This window comes from Molossus molossus, unplaced genomic scaffold (assembly GCF_014108415.1).
Source record: "Molossus molossus isolate mMolMol1 unplaced genomic scaffold, mMolMol1.p scaffold_m16_p_3, whole genome shotgun sequence".
NCBI classification, from domain to species: domain Eukaryota; kingdom Metazoa; phylum Chordata; class Mammalia; order Chiroptera; family Molossidae; genus Molossus; species Molossus molossus.
In genome coordinates this window covers 100,109,626-100,131,797 of record NW_023425366.1, presented here as the reverse complement: position 1 = coordinate 100,131,797, position 22,172 = coordinate 100,109,626, and the positions used below count along the sequence as shown (strand labels likewise).

Here is a 22,172-nt window from a genome sequence, read left to right as displayed (position 1 = left end):
GACCTGGAGGCTGGGCACCGCAGAAACAGCAGGAAGTCCCTGACCCAGCCGAGAGCAACTGGGCTAGTGCGGGGACAGGGCCCAGTGGGTCCCCAGAGGGGGCCCTAACCAGCGTGGGGGCTTCCTGGAGCTGAGCCTTAGAGTACTATGGTGTCCACCGTACAGAGGAGAAGGCAGTCCCCAAAGGCACAGTGGCACAACGGTGAGGAGGTGTGAAGTGAAGCCAGAGTGTGCCGGGGAACAGGAAGTGGTTCTGTGAGGCGGATCAGCCCAGCTGGAGAGGTGGGCGGGAGGGGCTGTGGTGGGCACTTAAGCCACACTGAGGGTGACAGGGCACCCCCAAAGGCAGTGCAGGAAAGTACATGATCAGACTTGTGCTTTGGGAAGATGCCCTTGGCACAGGTGGTGAAGGCAGCAGGGAGGTGAGGAGGCCGGGGGCCATTTCCAGGTGAGAGGTGACAGTGGCCAGTGCCAGGGCAGGAGCAGAGATGATGGCTCGGGAAATGGGCTGGGGTGGAAGATCCAGGCCAAGGGACACCGGACCCAGGAGCGCCGGTGATGCCCCATGCCTTGGAGTGCTGCTCAGGGTCCGTGGTGGGCAGAAGGGAGCCTCATCTGGGTGGGGACTGGGGCTCCCACCCGCCTGGGGGCCCCAAATGGAATGAGGAAGGATCTTACTATAAAGAACATCAAACACCTCCTCTACCATCTTCCGCAGAAGGTACACATCTGAGTTATGCTCCAAGGTAGACCGAGGGATGCTCCGGCCGCCGACCTCACTCCGAGGCACCTTCTTGTGGTGCTCTGCCTCCGGCTCCTTCCAGGGGGGTCCTCCTGTGGGACACAGGGCACATGGTGGGGCTGTGGTGAGCACCCATCTCACCACCTTCCCAGTGAGCTGGGATGTCCTTGCCCTGTGCTGAGCCCAGCAGCGGGGCACCCAACACAAAGTGCAAATGAATGAGTGAATAATTAACGAGTGAGCAAATCCTGCCCCAACGACCCTGCCCAGGGCCAGGGCTGGTCATGGGGCCTGGGTCTCACCCCTGCTCACCTCTGACTTGCTGTGTGACCTTAGGCAAGTCTCTTTCCTCCTCAGTCTGCGAGCTCTCGCGGGAGACCTGCTGGCTCAGAACCCAGAATGTCTGTTCCGCCGCCCCTTTCTATGCTCTGACACGAATGCTCGGTCTTAAGCAGTCAAGGCCCAGCTCCCTGCCCTGCCGAATGGGGGGATTATGAGGACCCCACCAGGAGGCCCACGGGCTGCAAAGAGGCAGGCTCATGCTGGGCTGGGCCAGGGTAGAGGCTCAGGAGTGTCAGTGGATCCTTGGATGGGGAAGGTGCTAGAAACAGTGTAGGAAAGGAGATGAGAGGAGGGCCCAAGGCCCCCTCCCCGCTTGGAGCCTGTCCTCCTCCAGGGATCTGTGAAGCTTGAAATAAACCAGCCGAGTTCCCAGTGCTATAAATAGTGGCTCTGCCTGGCTCCGGGAAGCCAGGTGCACCTTCCCCAGGCCCCAGTCTGGCTCCCAGCCTGCCAACTGGGGGCCACAGACCCTGCTGCTGCCCACTCTACCCTGGCCCAGTCCCCCACCCTCTGTCATGGAGAGGGTGCAGGCTCTGAGGGCTGAGTGGGATGGAGAGGCTGGCTGGGGAAGCAGCTGGACCCCAAAAATAATATGTCCACTTCAGGGGACAGCTTTCCCTGAAGTGGCTGATCCTAGGGTCCAGGCCTGGCGTGTAATGAAACTGCTAATACTGGTAAGACAGGATCTGGCATTTACTGAGTGTGAGCTAAGTGCCAGGCATTGTTCTAAGAGCTTATCGTGTATTAATTGATTTAATCCTCAGATAGACCCACGAGAAGGGTAGCACTGTTCTCCCCTTTCACGAGTGGGCAGGTTGAGGCCCAGTAGGTAGCAGGTGGCAGGGACAGGATGTGGCCCCAGGCACCTGACTCCAGGGCCCGATCTTAACTCAAGAGCTCTGAGTCCCAGATCATGGCCTGAATGCCCAACCAAGGGCGAGCCTTCAGTGCTGGGGCCAGGCCCCAACCCTGTAGAACCTACTCCACCAAAAAAGGTGAAGGTGACCTCCCCCAGCGTACTGCCAAGGTGGGACACTAGGCACAGAGGAAAATTTAGGGCACAGGAGGCTAGCGTGGTGCAGGGAGCAACCACAGCATAGGTTCAAGGGGTGGAGGGGCCCAAATGGGACCTGGGGCAGGAGGCTGGGCAGGCACCTGCCAGGTAGAGGAGAGAAGGAGGCCCTTCCCGGTGGGGAACAGCAAGGGCAACAGGGCTGGTGAGCAGCACAGCGCAGCCGGGGCAGGTACAGAAAATGCCGGGAGGACAACGCAGAGGCAGGGCCTGGGTTATGAAGGGCCCTGAAGGCTCAGGTAGCATTGAAGAGCTAGGGGCTTCCAGCTCATAGCCCTGAATGCTGGTCTCTGCCAGAGTGAACAGAACCTCGTGACAGGGCTCCTGGGGGTGCCCTGCGGCACTGCCCCGATTCTGAAGGGGTGCAGCAGCAAGAGCACGGGTTTCAGAACCAGAGGCCTGGCCTCGAACCCAGCCCGCCTCACTCGTTGGCTCTGACCCTGGGAAGTGGCTCATGCTCACTGAGCCTGCTTCTTGTTTGCAAATCAGTGGTAGCCGTGCCCTAGGCCTGCTGGGGAAAGCAAACCAGCAGCACGCGGCTGGGCCAACAGCACCCTTTACCACAGCAGCGCTCACCGTTCACTTCATCGAGCATTTGCTACGTGCGGCGGGCTCAGTCACTCCAGCCCCATGAGCCACCAGGAGGTGGCTCCAAGATGATGTTCCCGTAACAATGACAGTGCCTCCCTCATGAGGCTGACATCAGGATAAATGTGTTGGCAGAGTGAAGGCTGCTGCATACAGCAGGCACTCAATAAGGACTACTGGAACAAGTGTGCTCAGCCCCTGGGTCAGGGATGCACAGGAACTGGGCAACAACACTGGGCCTCAGTGTCCCCTTCTGTCAATGAGTAGACGGGGTTGGCTGCATCTGGCTGGCCCTGGGGTGCGGTCAGGTCAGCCAGGCTCTATCAACCCAGGGGCTGCTGTGCGATTGCAACTAAAACTGGGGCCGCCCCTGATAATGCCACATCGGGAAGCTTGCACAACCCCTCCTGTCCAGGGCATCCCCCAACACAGAGTCACCCTGGTGTTGTTCTGGGGACCCAATACCCTGGCCCCCCGGAGCCCTGGGTACTCACGGCAGAACCTGAGGAAGTCTGACTGCAGCTCCTTCCGCACGTTGAGGAACATTCTCCCCTTCTCGGTGCCCACCACAAAGGCGCTCTCATCATGCACAGCAACGCAGGCCACTTCTGCATTCAGCTTGGAGAGCGCGGAGCACTGCGGAGGGAGCAGCGGAGGTCAGCGGGGGACGGTCCCCACATCCCGGAACACCTCCATGCCCGCTTTGGGGGTACGATGTGAGTTCCCACCAGCAGCTCCAGGGGGAGGGCGCTCCTCCAACATTTTCAGTCTTAGAATCTGCAGTGGCAACCAATGAATGACCACCCCCCCGAGCCCCCGAGTTGGCCAAGGTCAGGGGGAGAAGAGAAGTTTACAGAGGCTGGAGGACAAGGGCACAGGCCTCTGCTCCTCTCTCTGCCCAGGTCCTCCTTGCTCTGGGGTAGGCTTCCTATGTCAGGCCTGGACCCAGCCCCAGAGATAATCCTGGCCTGGGCTCTCCAAGTCCTGGGTGAGGAGAAGGTGGCCCAGGAGAACCATGGCTCAGACAGATCTAGGCTTCAGTCCCACTCCAACCACTTCCTGTTGTGGGACTGGGGCAGTCACTCCCTCACTGGGCAGGTTTCTAAATCTGTAGAATGGAGCCCAGAGGGCTTCACTGGGTTTGACTGTGGGATCAAGGAGGCCTGGTTGATGGGAAAGGATTTCTAAACTGGGGCATCCCACGAGGGTGTCTAGGCAAAGAGGTATTTTTGTAGCTCTAGAGTCGAGGTTGGCAGGCTCACTGCATGGGAGGCCCTAACACAGGGGCCCTCAACCAAGACCACCAACCTGTCAGGTCTCTGACCGACCTCACCAGGAAAGCCTGCCTATGAAGCTTCGGCAGGCAGTCGGTGCCTGACACATGCTGGGTTTTATATCAGATAGGTAGCACTTTGCCGGCACAGGAGAGTCTGGCTTTTAATCATGGTTCTGCTGCTGTGTGACCTAGACATGTTCTTCACCCTCTCTGGGCCATAACCATGCCTCTTGTGCCAGCTCCAACCTGGAGTCACTGGTGAGGAAGCCGGTACATTCCCGGCCAGCAGGCCTGTCTCCATAGATCCCCTATTGAGTGGGGTTTTGTTTCCTACTCACTAAGATTAAAACAAAAACCTGCTGCTCCCTTTCCCTGCAGCAACGCCGTAGGACATTAACAAGCAAGACAAATGGATTTGGTTGTTTCCAACAAAGGAGTGGCCATCAGAGCTGGAGCAGTGTGGTCGCTTCTTAGCTGAAGGAGCTGAGGCCACACAGCAGGGAATCGACTCACCCAAAGGCCCTGAGGAAATGCCTGGAGGAGGGGCTGAAATGGGGGTGGGGTGAGGGGTGATGATGAATGGACAGCACCTGGGCTCCCTACCCCTGCAGACCAGTAGAGGACCTTGGAGGATGCCCGAGTTCAGTCACTTCCAAGCAAGTGCCTTGTCACCCATGAAGGTTCCCCAGGAAACCTGTTAAGGACCCAAAGGGCCTGTCTTGTTCATGTCACCAGGCTAGCTACAGGGTCATCGGCTCTTCCAAGCTCCAAGGAGCCTTTGAAAAACACTCTAGACCAGTTCTGTCCAATAAAACGTCTGCCATGATGGGAATGTTCTATTTCTGCACTGTGGCCATGAGCACCTGAAATGAGGCTGGTGCGAATGAGCAATGAATTGTTTACTAAATTTAATTTTAACTAGTTACCCTTTAAATGTCAATTGCCCCTTGTGGCTAGTGGCTGAGGCGATGGCCGTGTCAGCCACGCTTCCACCACCACCAGGCAAACACTGCAGCAGGATGCAGGGCTGAGCTCCTGGAGCTCCCCTCCCAGGAAGGCCGCTCTGCACCGGGCAGGGGGTGCACCCAGCCAGCTTCCCCAGGGGAGCCTACTGCCTGTGGCCCAAACACCACCTAAGTTGCCCTGGAGCCGCCTACAGCAGAACAGTCTGGAAGGAGGCCCTGTGCCCTAGAGAACTGAAGACTTTGTCCGTGAGTACACTTTAAAAACTGGTCATACTGTGTGACTTCAGGTAAGGTACTGCCCTCTCTGAATTTCAACATCACCTGCCTACCTTCCATCACAGAACTTCCCCTGGAAAAGGACAGAGGAAAATGACATCATTATTATTTCCTCATTTGGGGTAAACTGTTACAGGTTTAGGTACGTTGGCAGCGGTGCCAGAGGAGTGATTTATGAAGTCCGTTTCTCTCTCCCAGCCCCGGGAGGCAGTTACAACTCTTGCTGTAATATCGGGATTACAGCTTTCTTTTTTTCCATTGTTAATCCTCACCCAAAGATATTTTTCCATTGATTTTTAGAGACAGAGAAAGAGAGAGAGAGAGAAAGAAATATTGATGTGAGAGAGACACCTGGATTGGTCACCTCTTGCATAACCTCGACCAGGACTGGGGATCAAACTTGCAACCCAGGTACATGCCCTTGACCGGGAATTGAACCCGCCACCCTTCAGTCCGAGGGCTGATACTCTAACCGCTGAGCCAAACAGGCCAGGACGAGTACAACTTCCTAATGAATCAAAGCCCACACATTACCCGCCAGGTGCTGGGAGGGAGACGTGTGACCACGCCAGGGACAGGCCTTCAATGATAAGAGTTAATGAAACACAGACAAGGGGATGAGGACCAGAGCCAGCGTTTATTCCCAGGACTGGATTTTACATCTTTGATCTCACCGAAGCCTCCTGTCCCCTGGCATAGGCAGAGGCCCTGTTGCAGGCGGGGACACAGGGGCTCAGGTCAATGAAGGCTGATCTAAGCAGCAGAGGTGAGACTCGAACTCCAGTCTAGCCTGGGTGTCCCACCCTCCAGGGGCAGGCAAGGGCACTCACCATGGAATCTAAGGCAGACACAAGGCTGGTGATGATCTCGTCTTTGCGGGCGAAGGTCGAGTTCCAGTGGTCAGGCCCGCAGCCGTTGGTGGGGACGTCACAGCGCTTCCCCAGCAAGGCCATGGTGACCTGGCAAGAGGAGGTGGGTATGTGCCACAGGGAGTGGAACACACGGTAGGTGCCCACCCCAACGGGCCTGGCCCCAGACCCCAGGGCTGTCTCTGCTTCCCGGGGGGCTGAATCAAGAGCTGGCCCTCTCTCCTCCTAAGGGTCTTACGTGCAAGATGGAATTAGAGCCTTGTCAGGCCTGGACACGCAGCAGCTTGCACATGGCCTGCACGGGTGTGGGCACAGGTGGCAGGAAAACTGAGAGGGGTGCCCCAAGTCTGCAGCCCCAGAGCTGAGCCCAGGACCAGGACCAGTCTGCCCAGCACCCCAACCACCAACTCTCCCCATGCACACTGCTCTGGCCACAGCTCTCTCACTCACACACCCTCTGTGGTTCTCTACTCCCCATATTGTTTCTTGACTCCACTTGGAATTCCAGGTTACTGGGCCAGATACCCACAACCCAGGTATTCTAAGTGTCACTATCCCCCAAACGTATTGACATTCTTGTGGCTCCCCAGCTGTCACACGTTCCATGCTCCCTGCCTGAGAGCCTTTCCTGGCCCCTTCATCATCTACTGACTGCCCACTCAACTTTTAATTGTTGCCTCTGCTGTGAAGGCACCCCTGCACCCCACCTCCTGCCCTCTCCGGCCCCGGCTGGGTCAGGTGCTCTTGCTGGCCTCCCACATGTCCCCAAGCTCCTCCATCACAGCTCTGTATCAAGCCACAGGCTCCCCTGGGCAGGGCGGAGCCACAGTCCACTTCCTGGCCGTCAGGACTCAGTCTCAGAGATACGGAGGTTGCTTGTCTCGGACCTGGGTCACACAGGACTTTGTCCCCTCGTCAGAGGCTCCTGAGCTGCATTCCCTCAGACCAGGGCCCCGCTCAGGAATGCCACAGGCAGGATGTGGACCTGCTGCCTTGTGCCCCCCAGCCCGGCCACTGGATACAAAGGTCGGCCTCCTCAGTCCCCATTCCATCCTGCCCTCCCTCTTCCAAACCCCAGGAAACATGTCCAGGGGGCACACCGCAGGCCTCCTCAGTGCCAGTGCCTTCCTTTGAGGCAGCTGCCCCCTCACCAATCCGAGCAAAGAAGAGGGCAGAGGGTGGTCGGTTTCCCTCTCTGGACTCGGCCTCACCTAGTGCTCAGTGTGCAGGGCCCAGGCTGCCAGTTCAGGGCAGTGAGCAGGGACCAGGGCATGGGTTTGGAGGGAGCCTGCGGATCCTGCCCTCTTTACTTCTAGCAGGTCAGGGTGAAGGAGTCTGTGCACATGACTGGGGATGGGGACAGCACTGGGCAGGTGACAGCTGGGTCTGGTGCCTTAAAGGGTGCCAAGCCCGGAGTGTCTTCTATCACTGCAGCTGCTCCTGGACCTCAAGCTGTGGGGCAGCGACCAGTCTGCCTGTCACTGCTGCGCCCCCAGGCACAGCTCATAGCCAGACGTACAACATGAACCAAGGCACTGTGGTCCACACCAACGACCGTGGCCTTTAAGTGGGTCACAAAATCGATGACACAGAAGAGCAAATGTCCAAGCGCGTCCCACATAAGGTGAGAGGCGTCTGACTTCGGTTATAGGAACATTCGAAGGAATTAGGGTGCATCAGAGCTGGGCTCTGGCCTCAGTCCCGGCCCACGTCTGCTGCTTGGCTGTGGATAAATACTGATTTTAACAACTGGCCAGTCAGCAGTTCGCCAAAATGTGTATTGGGTTCACTTCTGAATGTTTATAAAATGTATTTCTTCCCCTAGGTTGCAATGTTATAAAAGTTCAAAATCCACAGTATTAAGGATGCTGAGGGTATGACAGGCAGTGAATAAGATGCTAATGGACTAAGGCAGCCAGATGCCAGGGCCAGGGGCTTCTGTGGCATGACCAGCTGAGAGGTTTGCCTGCCTGAGGCGCAGCTACCTCCTGCTTGCCAGTCTCGTGAGCCCTTCCCAGGAAGGCCTCTGGATGCAGCCTCCCAGCTGCTGGAGTCCAAATTGAATCAGGGCAAAGCAGGAGGCACCAGACAGCGCTCCAGCCCTGGCCTCCAGGTCATCCCAGCCGGCTGCCGGCTCCTAATCTGTTTAGGAAGAATGCAGGGAGTCAGAAAGGGACGGGTGGTGAAGGGAGAGAAGGGAGGCTGGGCTGTGGGCCGCTCTCTGACCCCTTCTCTTGGCCATCTGGGCTCCCAGGACCCTCTGTCCTAAGCCAGAGCCCAAGAAGGCCCAGCCCTGGGCAAGTGGGTGTGTAGGGATGAAGGAGGGAGAAGATCCCGCTGCGAACTCCCAGGTCCCTGAAAGAGGCAGGCTCCATGTGGCTGGAGCAGTGTGGCCGGGGCAGGGGGCGAGAGCGCGGGCTGGGAGCCACGAACCATGACCCCTGCAGACACCCACATCTGCCGGGACCGTGCTGGATCAACCACTTAAACTGGGGGTGGTTCTAAACTAAAAACGAGGAGGAAAGAAAGTCACCCAATAAAACCAAAAGACTATATGCAGAACAGGAAACACCAAGCACGACAGGCAGTTCACAAGGAGGCAGGTGCCTGGAGGGGGGAGCGGGAACTGAGGCCCAGCTGAGGGGCGAGGTTGGAGATAGATGCGCAAGTGCCGCTTTGGGGCACCTGAGAGAGGACGTCAGAAGCGATACCATGAGTGACGGGCAGCTAGCTCCTGACCTCGGGCACATGTGGCCAGGAAACCCTCAGTGACAAGGTCTGCTAGGGCCAAGAGGCAGGCAGAGAGACCGTGAGCACCCTCTCCATCCTCAAATACCTCCCGAGGCGGCCAGGGCACCACACACCTGGCTTTCCTCCTACCTGCAGGGCATTCCCCTCCTGGCACTGACTGCCAGACGCTATGGGTCCTGGGCCCTCTCTCCACTTCCCTGTCCCACACCCTCCCTCACTGCGAGGCAATCTCTTGGCTTTAGACATCACATATGTGCTGGTGACTCGATGTCTCTCCTGCCTCTCCTGAGATGCCACCGCTGCCTGCGTCCTCCACTGTCCAGCACCTAACAAGCCGCTCAAAGGGAGCACAGCCCATTCTCTCCAGACCTGCTTCTCTCCGGTCACCCACTCGGGGTGTTCAGGCTGAAACCCTGGCGTCATCCCGGAGTCCCTTCTCTGTCATTTCTAAAAGTATGGGGCAAGTCTGCCTGGCTCCAGAATACACCCGAGTCTGTCTGCTCTTCGTCACCTGCCCACCCAGGCCTCCATCCTCACTTCCTCATGCCCTGGCAACAGCCTCCTCCCTGGCCTCTCTGCCCTTCTGGGCCCTCACGGACCCGCCGTAAACAGCAGCCACATAAATCTCATGTCGCTCTCCTGCTCAGAAGCTTCTGGTGGTTTCCCGCTATATGCAGAATGGAAAGCAACACCTCCTCTCCCTGCAGGCCCCGGGGACCCAGGCCCACCCAGGGCCTCCTACACCCGGCTCCACCGGCGGAAGGCTGTTCGGTCTCCATCTCCCCCCGCGGTCCCTCGGCCCCATCACCAGCTCGGGAACCTTCCTGGACCACGAAGCCACAGCAGCAGCCCCTACCCTACACTCACTCCACGTCTTTTATCTTCTTCACGGGTCTGAAGTGACATGTCTGTGGGCTTTTCACCTGATTGCCCCAACTAGAAAGTGAGCTCTGGGAGGCCAGAGGCCATACCCCTCTCAGATTTACCGGATCCCCACTGTCTTAATCACTGCTGGGGTTTTCACGGACCCTCGACAAATACTCGAGAACTAACGAGGGTGGTAGCTGGCCCCTTCAGGCGGGAGCCGGGGCAGCTGCCCGCGGTCAGCAGAGCGTCTGCCAACGCTTGGCTTTGCCGGCAGTGTGGGAGATGGCAACTCTGGTCGTAGTCAGATCACAGGACAGTCCTGGAAGGGAAAGAGAGGGAGGCTTCTGGGCCAGAGGTGTTCTGGCCAGGTGCTCGTCCACGTCCTGCAGCACTGCCCACACCTAGACAGCTGGCAGGTCTGGGGTGAAGTATCACTGTGGGAGCTGCCTTCCATCAGAGACAAGAGAGGGGCTTGCCCAGATCCCCAACCACTGGGTAGTAGGGATGAAGTCTGTCCTTCTGTCTGTCTGTCTGTCCCTAAGCTCGGTCTTTTCTGTTGGGAGGACTATACTCCTCTCGCTCGCCAGGACACAGGACCAGAAAGACCAGCTGATCACATCCACAGCTGACACTCAGCCAGGACAACTAACTCGCTCTGGTTCCCCTGGGACTGTCCTGGGTTTAGCCCAGAAACCTCTTAGTCCCAGGCAAGGCAGGGCAGTTGGTCAGTGCACGACACAGGGAACCCAGGGCCAGGGGCCCAAACGCCCTCTCAGTCTCTGAGAACAAGGACAGACACCAACAAGGAAGACAAAGCAATGGACATTAGGTCCTGCCTTCGGGTCCAAAATATCCAGTTTCCCTTGATAAGGCGAGAGATGGGCTTGCGGGCTCCTCAGGGGAGGGGACAGAGAAGGGGCCTCCCAAAGGAGGGGGCAGGGCCACTTTCTGCAGGGAGAGCACAGGTGGCAGCTACTCCTGTGTCTGAATGCCTGGCATGGCCGGAGGGGACAGAAGCCCCACAGGGCAGAGCTGGAGCTTGTGGAGGGCAGATCTGGGTTCCTGGTCTAGGACACTGCCGTGGGAAGCCTGCCCCGTGGCTCAGCTTCCCGGCCTTGCTGGCCCCCCTATGAGGGAGGCAGGCAGGCAGTACAGCTGCTGCCAACACCTGTCAGCCCAACCCCCAGATCCCCGGGCCCCAGAAGCCCCGAGGTGACAGGTCCACAGTGGGGCCCAGGACAATGTACGTTTACATTCCCAGGGGATCCTGACCGCCAGGCACAGCCCGGTCCTGGGGACGCTTCCAGCTCCAACATCCTGAGCCTTAGTTTCCTCCGCTGTTCCCGCCCGCTGCCTCCCTCCCTCGCCGGGATTCCGTGCCTGGACAGTGGCCGCTTTGCTGGCCGCTGAGAGCTGGAGGCCAGCCCAGTCCCTGAGCCAGTGGTTAGCCAAACACTAGTGTCCATGTCTGAGTCGCTGCTGCTGCCCAACGCAGGCCGGCCTCCAGGTGGGAGGCACCCCCCGGAGGTCAGGCCCAGGAAGCCCACTCCAGCCAGGCCTGGGCCAGGGTGACTGGACATCACTTTGGCTGTTTCCAATCCCAACACGCTGCACTCCAGGCCAGCTGGGCGGCTAAGGGGAGGTGATCCTGAGCCCGCGCAGCCTTTCTGCTGCCCATGGCCTGGGTGCCTGAGGGGACAGGTGCCCTGGTGAGTACCTGGCCTCCCTCAGTGGCCCAGCAGGAGTGAATAGGGCTGGTGGGGTCAGAGGTCGGAAGGGGTGCAGGCAAAAAATCAGGGCTGCAGATGAACCTCCCAGCTTGGCCCATGTAAAACTCCCTTTCCCCACCCACCATTCTGGATGCTCCCTTCATCCAGGGGTTCAACAACACCCCCCCCCACTGCCAGGCCCTTCCTTCTGTCCGAGGCTGGAGAGCCACCCTCACGCCAGCCGGCCACGGCTGCCCACCAGGGCCCTGGAATGAGGCCTCGACCTCCCTTGGAGGCTGCCATCCTGTTTATGAGCACTCCGACACCCATGACCTCCAACCACGGCAGGGCGGAGGGGAATGAAGAAACCAATACCCAGAGGCAGGACATTCTTACTCAAAGTGAGTGACAAAGTCAGGACGAGATTTGGGATATATGACCCACTCCAAATTCAGAGGAATGGGGCTAACGGCGGAGCCCAAGGTGCAGTGACAGGCCAGCTGGGTCGTGACGAGGCCCGTGGGGCTGGCCACATTCCCGGCGGGAGGCAGAGAGGACCCGAGGCAGGGTTTGCACACTTTTTTTTTATCCTCACCGTAGGACATTTTTTCCATTTTTTGTTCAGATAGAGTGGGAGGAAGAGAGAGAGAGAAACATCGATGTGAAAGGGACACATCGAGTGGCTGCCACCCGCACGACCCAACCAGGGCCGGGGACAAACTGCAACGGAGGTACGTGCCCTTAGCGGGAACCGAACCCGGGTCTCTCTGGACCACAGGCCGACGCTCCAACCGCTGAGCCAAACCGGCCAGGGCGGGTTTGCACATTTGATGGCAAGGGCTCAGGTGCCAGTCCTTCATCTATGAGCCTAGGGACTCTGGGACACACAGAAGCACAGGGCCCAAGAGCCAAAAGGCAAGTGCCAAGAAAGTGGGCCCAGCTGCCATTCTCGCTGAGGGGGCTCTGCCGAGTGGGGGGGAGAGGGGCAGCAAGGCCCCTGGTATACAATTAACTCATCTTACAGAGGAGGATTTGGAGACTCAGACAGCTTGACCAAAGGCCCCAGAGCCATGACATGGCAAAGCCAGGACCTGAACCCAGATCTTGCCCACTAAACCCAGGTTCCTTTCACCCCACGACAAAGCCTTCAGCCCACTTCCCTCTGGAACACCCACATAACAGTGGGCTCCACCTGCTGGAGTGAGAAGGGACCCCATCCAATGCTCTGCTTCCCCACTCATGGGGCCCCAGGGTAGGCATAGGCAAGGAGGCCCCCAGAAGGGTCTTTCTCCTCCCTGGGCCTGAAGAGAGAGCCTGCCCCCTGAGCCCAGGGATGCCTTCCCTAGCCAGTGGCCCAACTGGGAACCCAGACCCTCCCCTTCAAGTCTCCAGGCCCCTGGACACGCCTGTCCTCTGGCTTCTGGGCCGTAGCACCTCTGCGACCTTTGTGACAGACATCCCTCCCCTTTGCCTGGCTCACGCCTAGCTGTTGTCAGGTACGGAGGTGCCTCCTGTCCTGACCCTCCAGGCTGGCCTGCTGCCCCTTGGCTGGGCACCCACAGCTCCTTCCTCCCTCCTCCCCTGCAGCTCTTCCTCTGCCAGAAAGCGGAGGCATCTGGGCCCTCATGAGACCACCAGCTCCTCTGGGCCCCCTGGGTCTGCCCAGTACTGGCTTAGTATACAGAACTGGGCCTGGAAGGGTGTCCAAGGGGAGGGGCAGGTTTGGCAGAACCAGGACACACAAAGAAGGTGGTGGGGGGGCATCCTGGACAGAGGGGCAACAGGCTGAGGCACGAGTGAGCATGATGTGGTGTGGGGTTCTCACCGAGGCTGGTGGGGAGCTGCGCAGACCCCTGAAGCACTTTAGACACAGACCATGGTCGGATGCTGGGACCATCCGGTAGGAAACACCCTGCACCGTCCCACCTGTGGCCCCAGAGCCTGGGTCTACACTTCAGAAGGTCCTGTCTGGCCCTCCTCCTAGGGAAAGGCAGTCTGCAAACCTGCAGGATTTACCCCACAGAGCTAACATCTGCCCCAGGCCATCTTCTGGGTACTCAGATCCCCAGAACCCTCTGGGAAAACACATCCCCATTCTGGGCCCCCGGGGGCCTCTTCTCTGGGTGTCCTCCCACAGAGGCTTTAAACACGACAGCAAACTCGTTGACACTTCTCCCACCAAGTGGGACGTGCAATTCCCCTCCACTCGAACACGGGCCTTAATAACTCACTTCGAACCAACAGAGTGCTCCGGAAGTGCAGCCACGTGACCGCCAGGTCCCAAAAGGCACCGCCTTCTGTCTGAGACACACACCTCTGGGGCGCTAGGCCAGCATGTGGAAGTCTGGCTGCCCTGGCACCACTGTGCTGGAGAGGCAGTGGGGATGCAGACCCAGCTCTTCCCCAGACCAGGCAACAGACCAGTACGAAGTCTCTGAGACAACCCCAGCCCCAGCCATCCTTTGACTGTATTGTAGGAGACACCTTGAAAATGAACCACCAAGCTGAGTCCAGTCAAGCCCCAAACGTGAGAGACTGAAATGAGAAAGGACTACTGTTTGACCTTGCTACGTTTGGAGCTACTTGTTACAGAGACAGATAATGGATACACTCAAGGGTAGGCCGTGCAGATGCAGGTGCACCCCCAAAGGGCAGCTGCTTCGGAGGGTGGATAGAGCTTGGATATATCTGGGGTGTCCACAGGCATGTGCAGTGTGGGGAAGAGCTGAACTGAGAAGGGAAGGGGTGGGTCAGCTGAGAATCCCCATTTGCACGCCTCTGCCTGGCTGGGATGTGCTATGGGAGAGCCCATCTACAAGAATGGCTGCTCAGATTTGCCCGCAGGGACTCGTGACAGGCCCAAATATGGCCCCCAAAAGACATTCATACCCTAGTCCCTGGAGCCTGAAACGTCACCTTATATGGAAAAATCACTTATGCCAATGTGATTACATTGATGGCCTTGAGACTGGAAGATTATCCTAGATTATCCAGGGGGCCCTAAGTGCCACCACATGTACCCTTATAAGGAGGCAGAGGGAGCTCTGACACACTCAGAAGGGAAGGCCACATGAAGACGGAGCAGAGAGAACTGAAGACGCCGGCCTGGAAAGCTGGAGTAATGCAGCCACAAGCCAGAGAATGCTGGCAGGTACCCGACACCGGAAGAGGCGAGGGAAGGATTCTCCCTGGAGTCTCTGGACGGAGCATGGCCCTGCTGACACCTTGATCTTGACCAAGCAATACTGATTTTGTTCTGGTCTCCAGAAGTGTGAGAAAATAAGTTTGGGATATTTTAAGGCACCAAGCTTATGGTCATTTGTCATAGCAGCCTCAGGAAATGAGTCCAGGAGCCCTCCACTCCCCATACCTCACTCACAAATCCAGGTCCAGTCCTGGCCAGTTTGGCTCAGCGGTTGGAGCGGCGGCCCGCGGACCAGAGAGGCCCGGGTTCGGTTCCCACTAAGGGCACGTACCTCAGTTGCAGTTTGTTTCCAGTCCCGGTTGGGGTCGTGTAGGTGGCAAACATTCGATGTGTCTCTCTCACATCGATGTTTCTCTCTCTCTCTCTTCCTCCCTCTCTCCCTCCCGCTCTATATGAAAATAAATTCAAAAAAACCCAAAAAAAACAAAAAACAAATCCGGGTCCACATCTTCAACTCCTGGACACACCGTCCTCAGCTCAGACCTCTGCAAAGCTCGAGCCTGGGTTTGCCATAAAGTTCTCCAATCCCTTCCCCATGGGAAACCCCAAAACCACCCCTGGAAAGAGCTGGAATTTTCCAGATGCCGGGGGAACACCTCTGACTCAAGTCCTACTGCCTCGTATACCAGCTGGGTGCTGGAGCTCATAAAAAATGCACTCAGCCATGCAAAAGGCAAGCATACACACCACCCAAACACGGCCCCCGCACCATCCGCTGCCATATGCTTGTTTCCTGAAAAAGAAGCCTGAGAACAAACAAAGAGAAATCTCTCCTCCTGGGGGCAGGGCAGGGGCACCCCTCCTCCCCATGAGCCTCACCCCCCTGGACACTCCATTTCCTGTCCCAGGTCCCCTCAGTGGGGATGGAATTGCCTGGTGTCCACCTATCACTGCAGCTGGCAGAGAACAAAGCGGACCACGGCCCCGACTTCCTCTCCTGTCTGTTCAGGCAGGCTCTGCAGGGCAGCTTGTTACAACATCTACAACGCAATGGATGGCGATCTAGACTTGTGGTCAAGACACCCGATTCCCAATCCCCACTCTGACCCCATCCTTCTCCCTTTCCTGCTAACAGAGTCCCCCTGTGTCCTCATCTAAAGGCAGGTGCTTGGGGCAAAAAATCTTGGGGATTCTCTGAGGCTTAGATCAAGGCAAGCCCATCATCCCTTCACCTGGGATTTATTTATGGAAAAGCAGGTAACCCCGTGCTGGCCACTGGGATATAAGGGGCTTCTAGGAAAGTTTCTTTGGCTCTTAGAATGGGACTCAAACCAAGATGTCCTCCTTCTCCTTCATGTGACACCCCCAACCATGACTGCATCCGAGGACGAGAGGAGACAGCCCAGGAGGTGAAGCCGTCCCATGGAGGACAGCAGCGTGGACGTGGAAGACCCTGGATCTGCTATGCCTGGGCTTTGAGCTGAATAATAAAGTCCATATTGCTTAAGCCACTTTTGAAAAAGATTTAAAATTAAATTTTAGAGAGGACGGGAGAGAGAAAGAGACATCGAAGTGAGCGGGAAACATCGATCAGCCGTCCCATGCATGGCCCCCACTGGAATTGAGCCTGCGACCCAGGCATGTGCCCTGACTGGGAACTGAACTGGAAACCCTCCAGTGCATGGGACGACGCCCAACCAACCGAGCCACACCAGCCAGTGGAATGTTCCTTTGCGTGCAGCTATATATACAGGTAATCACTCAGCATGCTGGACATCACACTTTTTTAAAAATGAAAGAAACAAAACATCCTAGTTAAGTCAGTCCTTATCAGTTGTAAAATCACCCATTTGTTTTTGTCTCTCAGTCTATTTTTTTTTTTTATCCTCACCTGAGGATATTTTTCCATTTATCTTCAGATAGAACAGGAGGGAGAGAGGGAGGAAGAGAGAAGAGAGAAACATCAATGTGAGAGAAACACATTGACTGGTTGCCACCCACATGATCCCAACTGGGGCCAGGGACAAACTGCAACCGAGGTACATGCCCTTAGCGGGAACCGAACCTGGCACTCTCCAGTCCGCGGGCCAACGCTCTAACCGCTGAGCCAAACCGGCCAAGGCTCCCAGTCTATTTTTTAAAAGACCAAGATCCCCTTTCCAATTGGTGGCTACAGAGTGTATGTCCCATTACACCCGATTTGGTGATCTACCCACAGCAAGAATCTCGGATTCAGTAGCAGACACTGTCGCTGGTTCACTTAACCCCCACTCAACGCTCTCCCCCGACCACAGGGCAGGCTCTGGCTGCCCAATCCCTCCCCTTTAGGCCAGGAAGACCAAAGCCACCAGCTAAGGTGGAAGAGCCAGGGAGCAGAAGTGCCAGCCCCTGTGATGTCCCAGAGCAGCAGCCCCTGGGCTGGACTGCCCACCTCCAGACTTCTCTTTACAGGAGAACACAAACCCCTCACTTCCTCAGTCTCTGCTTCTCAGTCACTTACAACCAAACGCAGCGGGTGTCTTCTCAATTCAGATTCACTTTACTACAGCTTATCAGTCTTTCAAATCACTTCCGAAACAAGGTGGGATGTAAACAAATGAACACAAATCAACCTTTTAAAAGCCCTGGTGCTGGGCACCATTCAAGGAGAGAAAAGCCCTACCTTCCCAAGGAGCAGCTTAATGAGCAAGTCATTCAATCTCCCCAAACTTGGCTTTTCTCATCTGTAAAATGGGGCAAATCAGACCCATCTCACTGCACTGCTGGGGGGATTAAATGTTAGCTGGAGGGCGTCTATACTTAAAGGGCTCGGTCTCCAAGGCTCTCATGATTGTTATCACCGCCCCTCATTTCTCGCCATTAAGGAAATTCTGTCCAAGCATCAAATCTGTTTCTTCCGCTGCAGCCCCCACTTGCTTCCTCCTAGTGGTGCATCTGGAGACGCAGAAGTTTCACAAGTTGTCCTTCCCTCTGCCATGATCCCACTCACCAAGCCTTTCTCCCACTCTAAGCCACTCCAATTCCTGGCCCTCCAAGAGTTAGAGGTATTAGAAGATAGCAGGGCTCCCAGCCCGCCCCTGGCATCCATCCAAGCTAAGTCTCTGCGGGCCCTGGCTGGTTTGGCTCAGCGGCAGAGCATCAGCCTGCAATAGGTCCCGGGTTCGATTCCAGCCACGGGCACGTACCTCGGTTGCGGTTTGTTCCCAGCCCTGGCCGGGGTCGTGAGGGAGGCAACCAGTAAATGTGTCCCTCTCATGTCGATGTTTCTCTCTCTCTCTACCTAAAGATAAATAGAAAAATATCCTCGAGTGAGGATTAAAAAAAGAGAAGTCTCTGCAGGAAGTTGGACAGATAGGCTGAAGCACTGGATAAGGGGTTGAAAGAGGTGACATCTCAGAACCACTCCAGGTTTGAGATCTTATATTAAAGCGATGTTGATAACAGTAAGTCCCCCCAAAATACTGTACACCCATGTTCATAGCACCATTATGTGCAATAGCCAAAAGGTGGGAGCAACTCGTGTCCATCTACAGACGAATGGATAAAGAAAACGTTGTATACACATATAATGGAATATTACTCAGTTTTAAAAAAGAAGAAAATTCGCCCTGGCTGGTTTGGCTCAGCAGTTAGAGCGTCGGCCCACGGACCAAACAGTTGCAGGTTCGGTCCCCAGCCCTGGCCGGGGTCATGTGGGAGGCAACTAATCAATGTGTCTCTCTCACATCGATGTTTCTCTCTCTCTCTCCCTCCCTCCCACTCTATCTGAAGATAAATGGAAAAATATCCTCGGGTGATGATTAAAAAAAAAATTTAACAAAGGAAGAAAATTCTGCAATATGCTGCAACATGAATGACCCTTTCAGCGATTCTCAACCTGTAGGTCACGACCCTTTTGGGGGTCAAATGACCCTTTCGCAGGGGTTGCCTAAGACATAACAGTAGCAAAATTACAGTTATGAAGTCGCAACAAAAATAATTTTATGGCTGGGGGTCACCACAACACGAGGAACTGTATCAAGGGTCGCAGCAGTAGGAAGGCTGAGAACCATGCTCTAGGGCATCGTGCTAAGTGACGTCCACCAGTGACGAGAGGCCAGATGCTGTACGATTCCACTTGTATGAGGTACCTGGTCACACTCACCGACACAGAAAGTAGAACAGAGGTTGCCAGGGGCTGAAAAGGGGGAAATTCAAGGGCAGTGTTTAACTTGCACCATATGAATGCACCTAACACTACTGAACTGTCCGCTTAAAGATGACGAAGATGGTAAATTTTATGTGATGGGCATTTTACCTCAATTTAAAAATAATAACAGCAGCTGCTACGGTTTACCAAGTGCTATCAAGTGGCACCGGTTCAGCCAGGCCTGGTGCTGCACGTCAGTCCCTCACCCCAGACTCCGCGACTGGTTCCCGAAGCCCCACACCAAGTCCAGGCCCCTTCACATTGCACTGGGACAAGTTACACTTCCCAGGGAGGGCTGTCCCCAAATGGAAGAACAGGCTCCCTCATCGGCACTGGGGTCCCCTGTCCTCGGGGGTGTTCAAAATGGAAGTCGCCCACATATTAGACCTTTTAAAGAGGGCATGTGCACACTTTTAGAGGAGACTGGACTACCTGCAAGGATCCTTCCACCAGTTGTATGGCTTGGGGGTAATACGGACAGAGGTCAAGGGCAGTACAGTTTGCTTGATGTAGAAAGTGAGGCAAGCTGATAAACAGGACTGCAAGGGCAAACTCCCGTCACTTTAGAGAATAAACTCTTAGTGCTTCTAAGTACACACTTGGCATCACGGGATTCAGAGCTGGACGGGCCCCTCATCCGACCACCTCCATGTGCCTCTGGGAAAACCACGGCCCAGCGGGGAGTTCTGCAGCCCAGGTCGGGACACCCAGCGCAGGTTCACGACACAGCGGGCTCTCCCACGTGCTTAACTGCCCGCTACACTTTCTTTCCTATTCACCAGAGCAGGTCCTTTAAGGAAACACTTTTCTCTCTGAAAACGGGCCATCCTTAAGACGGCATTCCGCTTTCAGTGCCGCACCCGAGCCTGATCTGCTGAAAAAGACCCGAGACATAAACAAACCACACCTACGTGCAACACCACGGTGGAATCTCTCAGACGTGACGAAAGAATCCCGGCGCAAAGGGCACACTGCAGGATTCTTTGTGCACGGTTCAGACAGGCTGACCTCTGATGTTAGAAGTCAGGATGGTGAGCGCGTTGCGGGGAGTGGGATAGACTAGAAGGGGGCATGCAAGGGGATCTGGGGAGCTAGGAATGTTCTGTTGTTGTTGTTTTGTTTTTTGTTTTTATCCTCACCTGAGGACATTTTTCCATATTTTGTTCAGATAGAGTGGGAGGGGGAGAGAGAGAGAGAAACATCGACGTGAAAGGGACACATCGAGTGGCTGCCACCCACACGACCCAACCTGGGCCGGGGACAAACTGCAACCAAGGTACATGCCCTTAGTGGGAACCAAACCTGGGTCTCTCTGGACTGCAGGCCGATGCTCTAACCACTGAGCCAAACCGGCCAGGGCTGTTGTTGTTGTTTTAATCCTCACCAGAGCCCTGGCCAGTTTGGCTCAGTGGTGGTTAGAGCGTCGGCCCTCAGATAGAAGAGTTGAGGGTTTGATTCCTGGCCCTGGCTGGGGTCGTGCGGGAGGCAGCCAATCGATGTTTCTCTCTCTCTCTCTCCCTACCTCCCTTCAACTCTCTCTAAAAAATAATAATGGAAAAATATCCTTAGGTGAAGACTAACAAAACAATAATAATAATAATCCTCACCCAAGGATATATTTACTGATTTTAAAGAAAGGAGAGAGAGAGAGAGAGAGAGAGAGACAGAAACAGAGACAGAGAGAGAGAGAGAGAAACATCAATGTAAGAGAGAAACACCGATTGGTTACCTCCTGTACACGTTCTGACTGGGAAGAGAACCCACAATCTAGGTATGTGCTTTGACCAGGAATCGAACCTGCAACCTTCTGGTGTACGGGATGATGCTCCATCCAACTGAGCCACTAGGCTAGGGCGAGAATGTTCTGTTCTTGATCTGCGTGCTGGTTACCTGGGTGATTTGGCTTCTAAAATTTATTGAGCTGTTGACTTATAATAAATGGCATTCTTTCCTCAATAAAGTTTCCCCACTTAGGCAACAAACAGGGAAGCTGCCTTGACACATCTCAGGAGGTTTAACCGAGCTCCCACCCTTTGACCCGGCACTTCTTTCCATTTACCCTGAGAAAATTATCTGAAACACAGAGATGAACATATGAAGGTGGTTCCCCAAAGCAGGTCAAACATGCATAAATACAACCGCACACAGAGCGAAAAACAGCAGACACCCCCAGTGCCCTGGGGCGCTGAAGCCAACTCTGCACAGACAACTGCCCTCAGGTGCACACGGAAGGCCTGCAATGCAGCTCCCGACTGTTCACCCGGCGGGCTGGATCACAAGGGACTCCCCCTCTACTCTTCCATATTTTGGAAGCTATCTGAGATAAGGAGGTATCATTTTTGCAATATGGAAAGAAATAACAGAAACCTCATCCTTCGAAAAGATTAAAAATAACCAACTAACCCACACAGCTGCCCCCCCTCCTTACCCTCCGGGGCAGGAAATCAGCCCCAGGCTGGGCAAAGGGCAGCCTCAGGGAAGCACAGGCCTGACGCTGCTTCCTGGGGTAAATGAGGGTGGCCTCCTGCCCTCTCCCTGGAGGAGCTGGGGGACGGGGAGGACCTGCGGCCCGACTCCTTTTCCTCAGTTCAGGGTTCCTGAAGGGAGGGCTTTATGCCTCTCAGGTGAAGAAGGGGTTCATGAAGGTGGGCTGTCTCCTCTCAGACGGGCTCCCCAGGCCCAGGCCAGGGCTATGGCTGTGCTCTGAGAGCTAAGACAATGAAGAGAACCCTTAAATTCAGATTTTGCCATTTCTCTGCCACCCCGAAGGAGATGGGAGGGGTGCTGCTGGCAGTATGGGGTGTCCTGGCTCCAGTGGGCAGACAGCTCTCTGGGGTCAGGTTTCCACCCCTTTATTTAAAGCCCTGCTCAGGCTCCTGGTGGACGGGCAGGGGCAGCCGCCGCCTGCGTGACCAGGATGAGAAATTGCAATCCTGACTCAGGCCTGCGTGCCTATGGCAACTGGCGTCGTGGCCTTGGAGACTAATCTCCAGGCTGCCAGCCAGCAGGGGCCTCCCCAGGAGGGGTGATGCTCCCAGCGAGCCTTGGCTGAGGAACGGGACCACCCCTCTCCCCACTGCAGAGGAACAGAACCTGCATCTGGCCTTGCAGTGGGCTCCTGGCCAGGCTCAGAACACACGAGTTCCCACAGCCTCGGCCCCTGCCACCCTCCCTCCCACCTCATGGTCCCTCATGTGGGGACATGACCACACACACAGAAACTCCTTCACACTTCATCCTACACAGCGCCGGGACAGACAGCAGGTGCTCCTGCCCTTGACAGAGTCCCAGGCTGGGAGGAGCTAGGACAACCAGGCTATGAGAGGAAAAAAGGTTAAAGCGCAGCATGACACACCTTGGTTCGCATGGTGGTTACATGGG

The 22,172-nt window shown here is 56.0% G+C and overlaps 1 protein-coding gene across 2 annotated transcripts in view; it reads right to left on the bottom strand.

Annotated features, from left to right (window-relative positions):
- Positions 1-22,172, bottom strand: part of GTF2IRD1 (GTF2I repeat domain containing 1) — a 110,709-nt gene that overhangs the window by 72,023 nt on the left and 16,514 nt on the right. For both annotated transcript variants that reach the window (XM_036279217.1, XM_036279218.1), the window contains exons 2-4: positions 6,092-6,220; positions 3,239-3,380; positions 679-834 (exon numbers count right to left, since the gene is read on the bottom strand). In XM_036279217.1, the coding sequence (XP_036135110.1) occupies positions 679-834; positions 3,239-3,380; positions 6,092-6,214 (421 nt within the window). In that variant the 5' untranslated portion in view covers positions 6,215-6,220. The remainder of the gene's footprint in view (positions 1-678; positions 835-3,238; positions 3,381-6,091; positions 6,221-22,172) is intronic.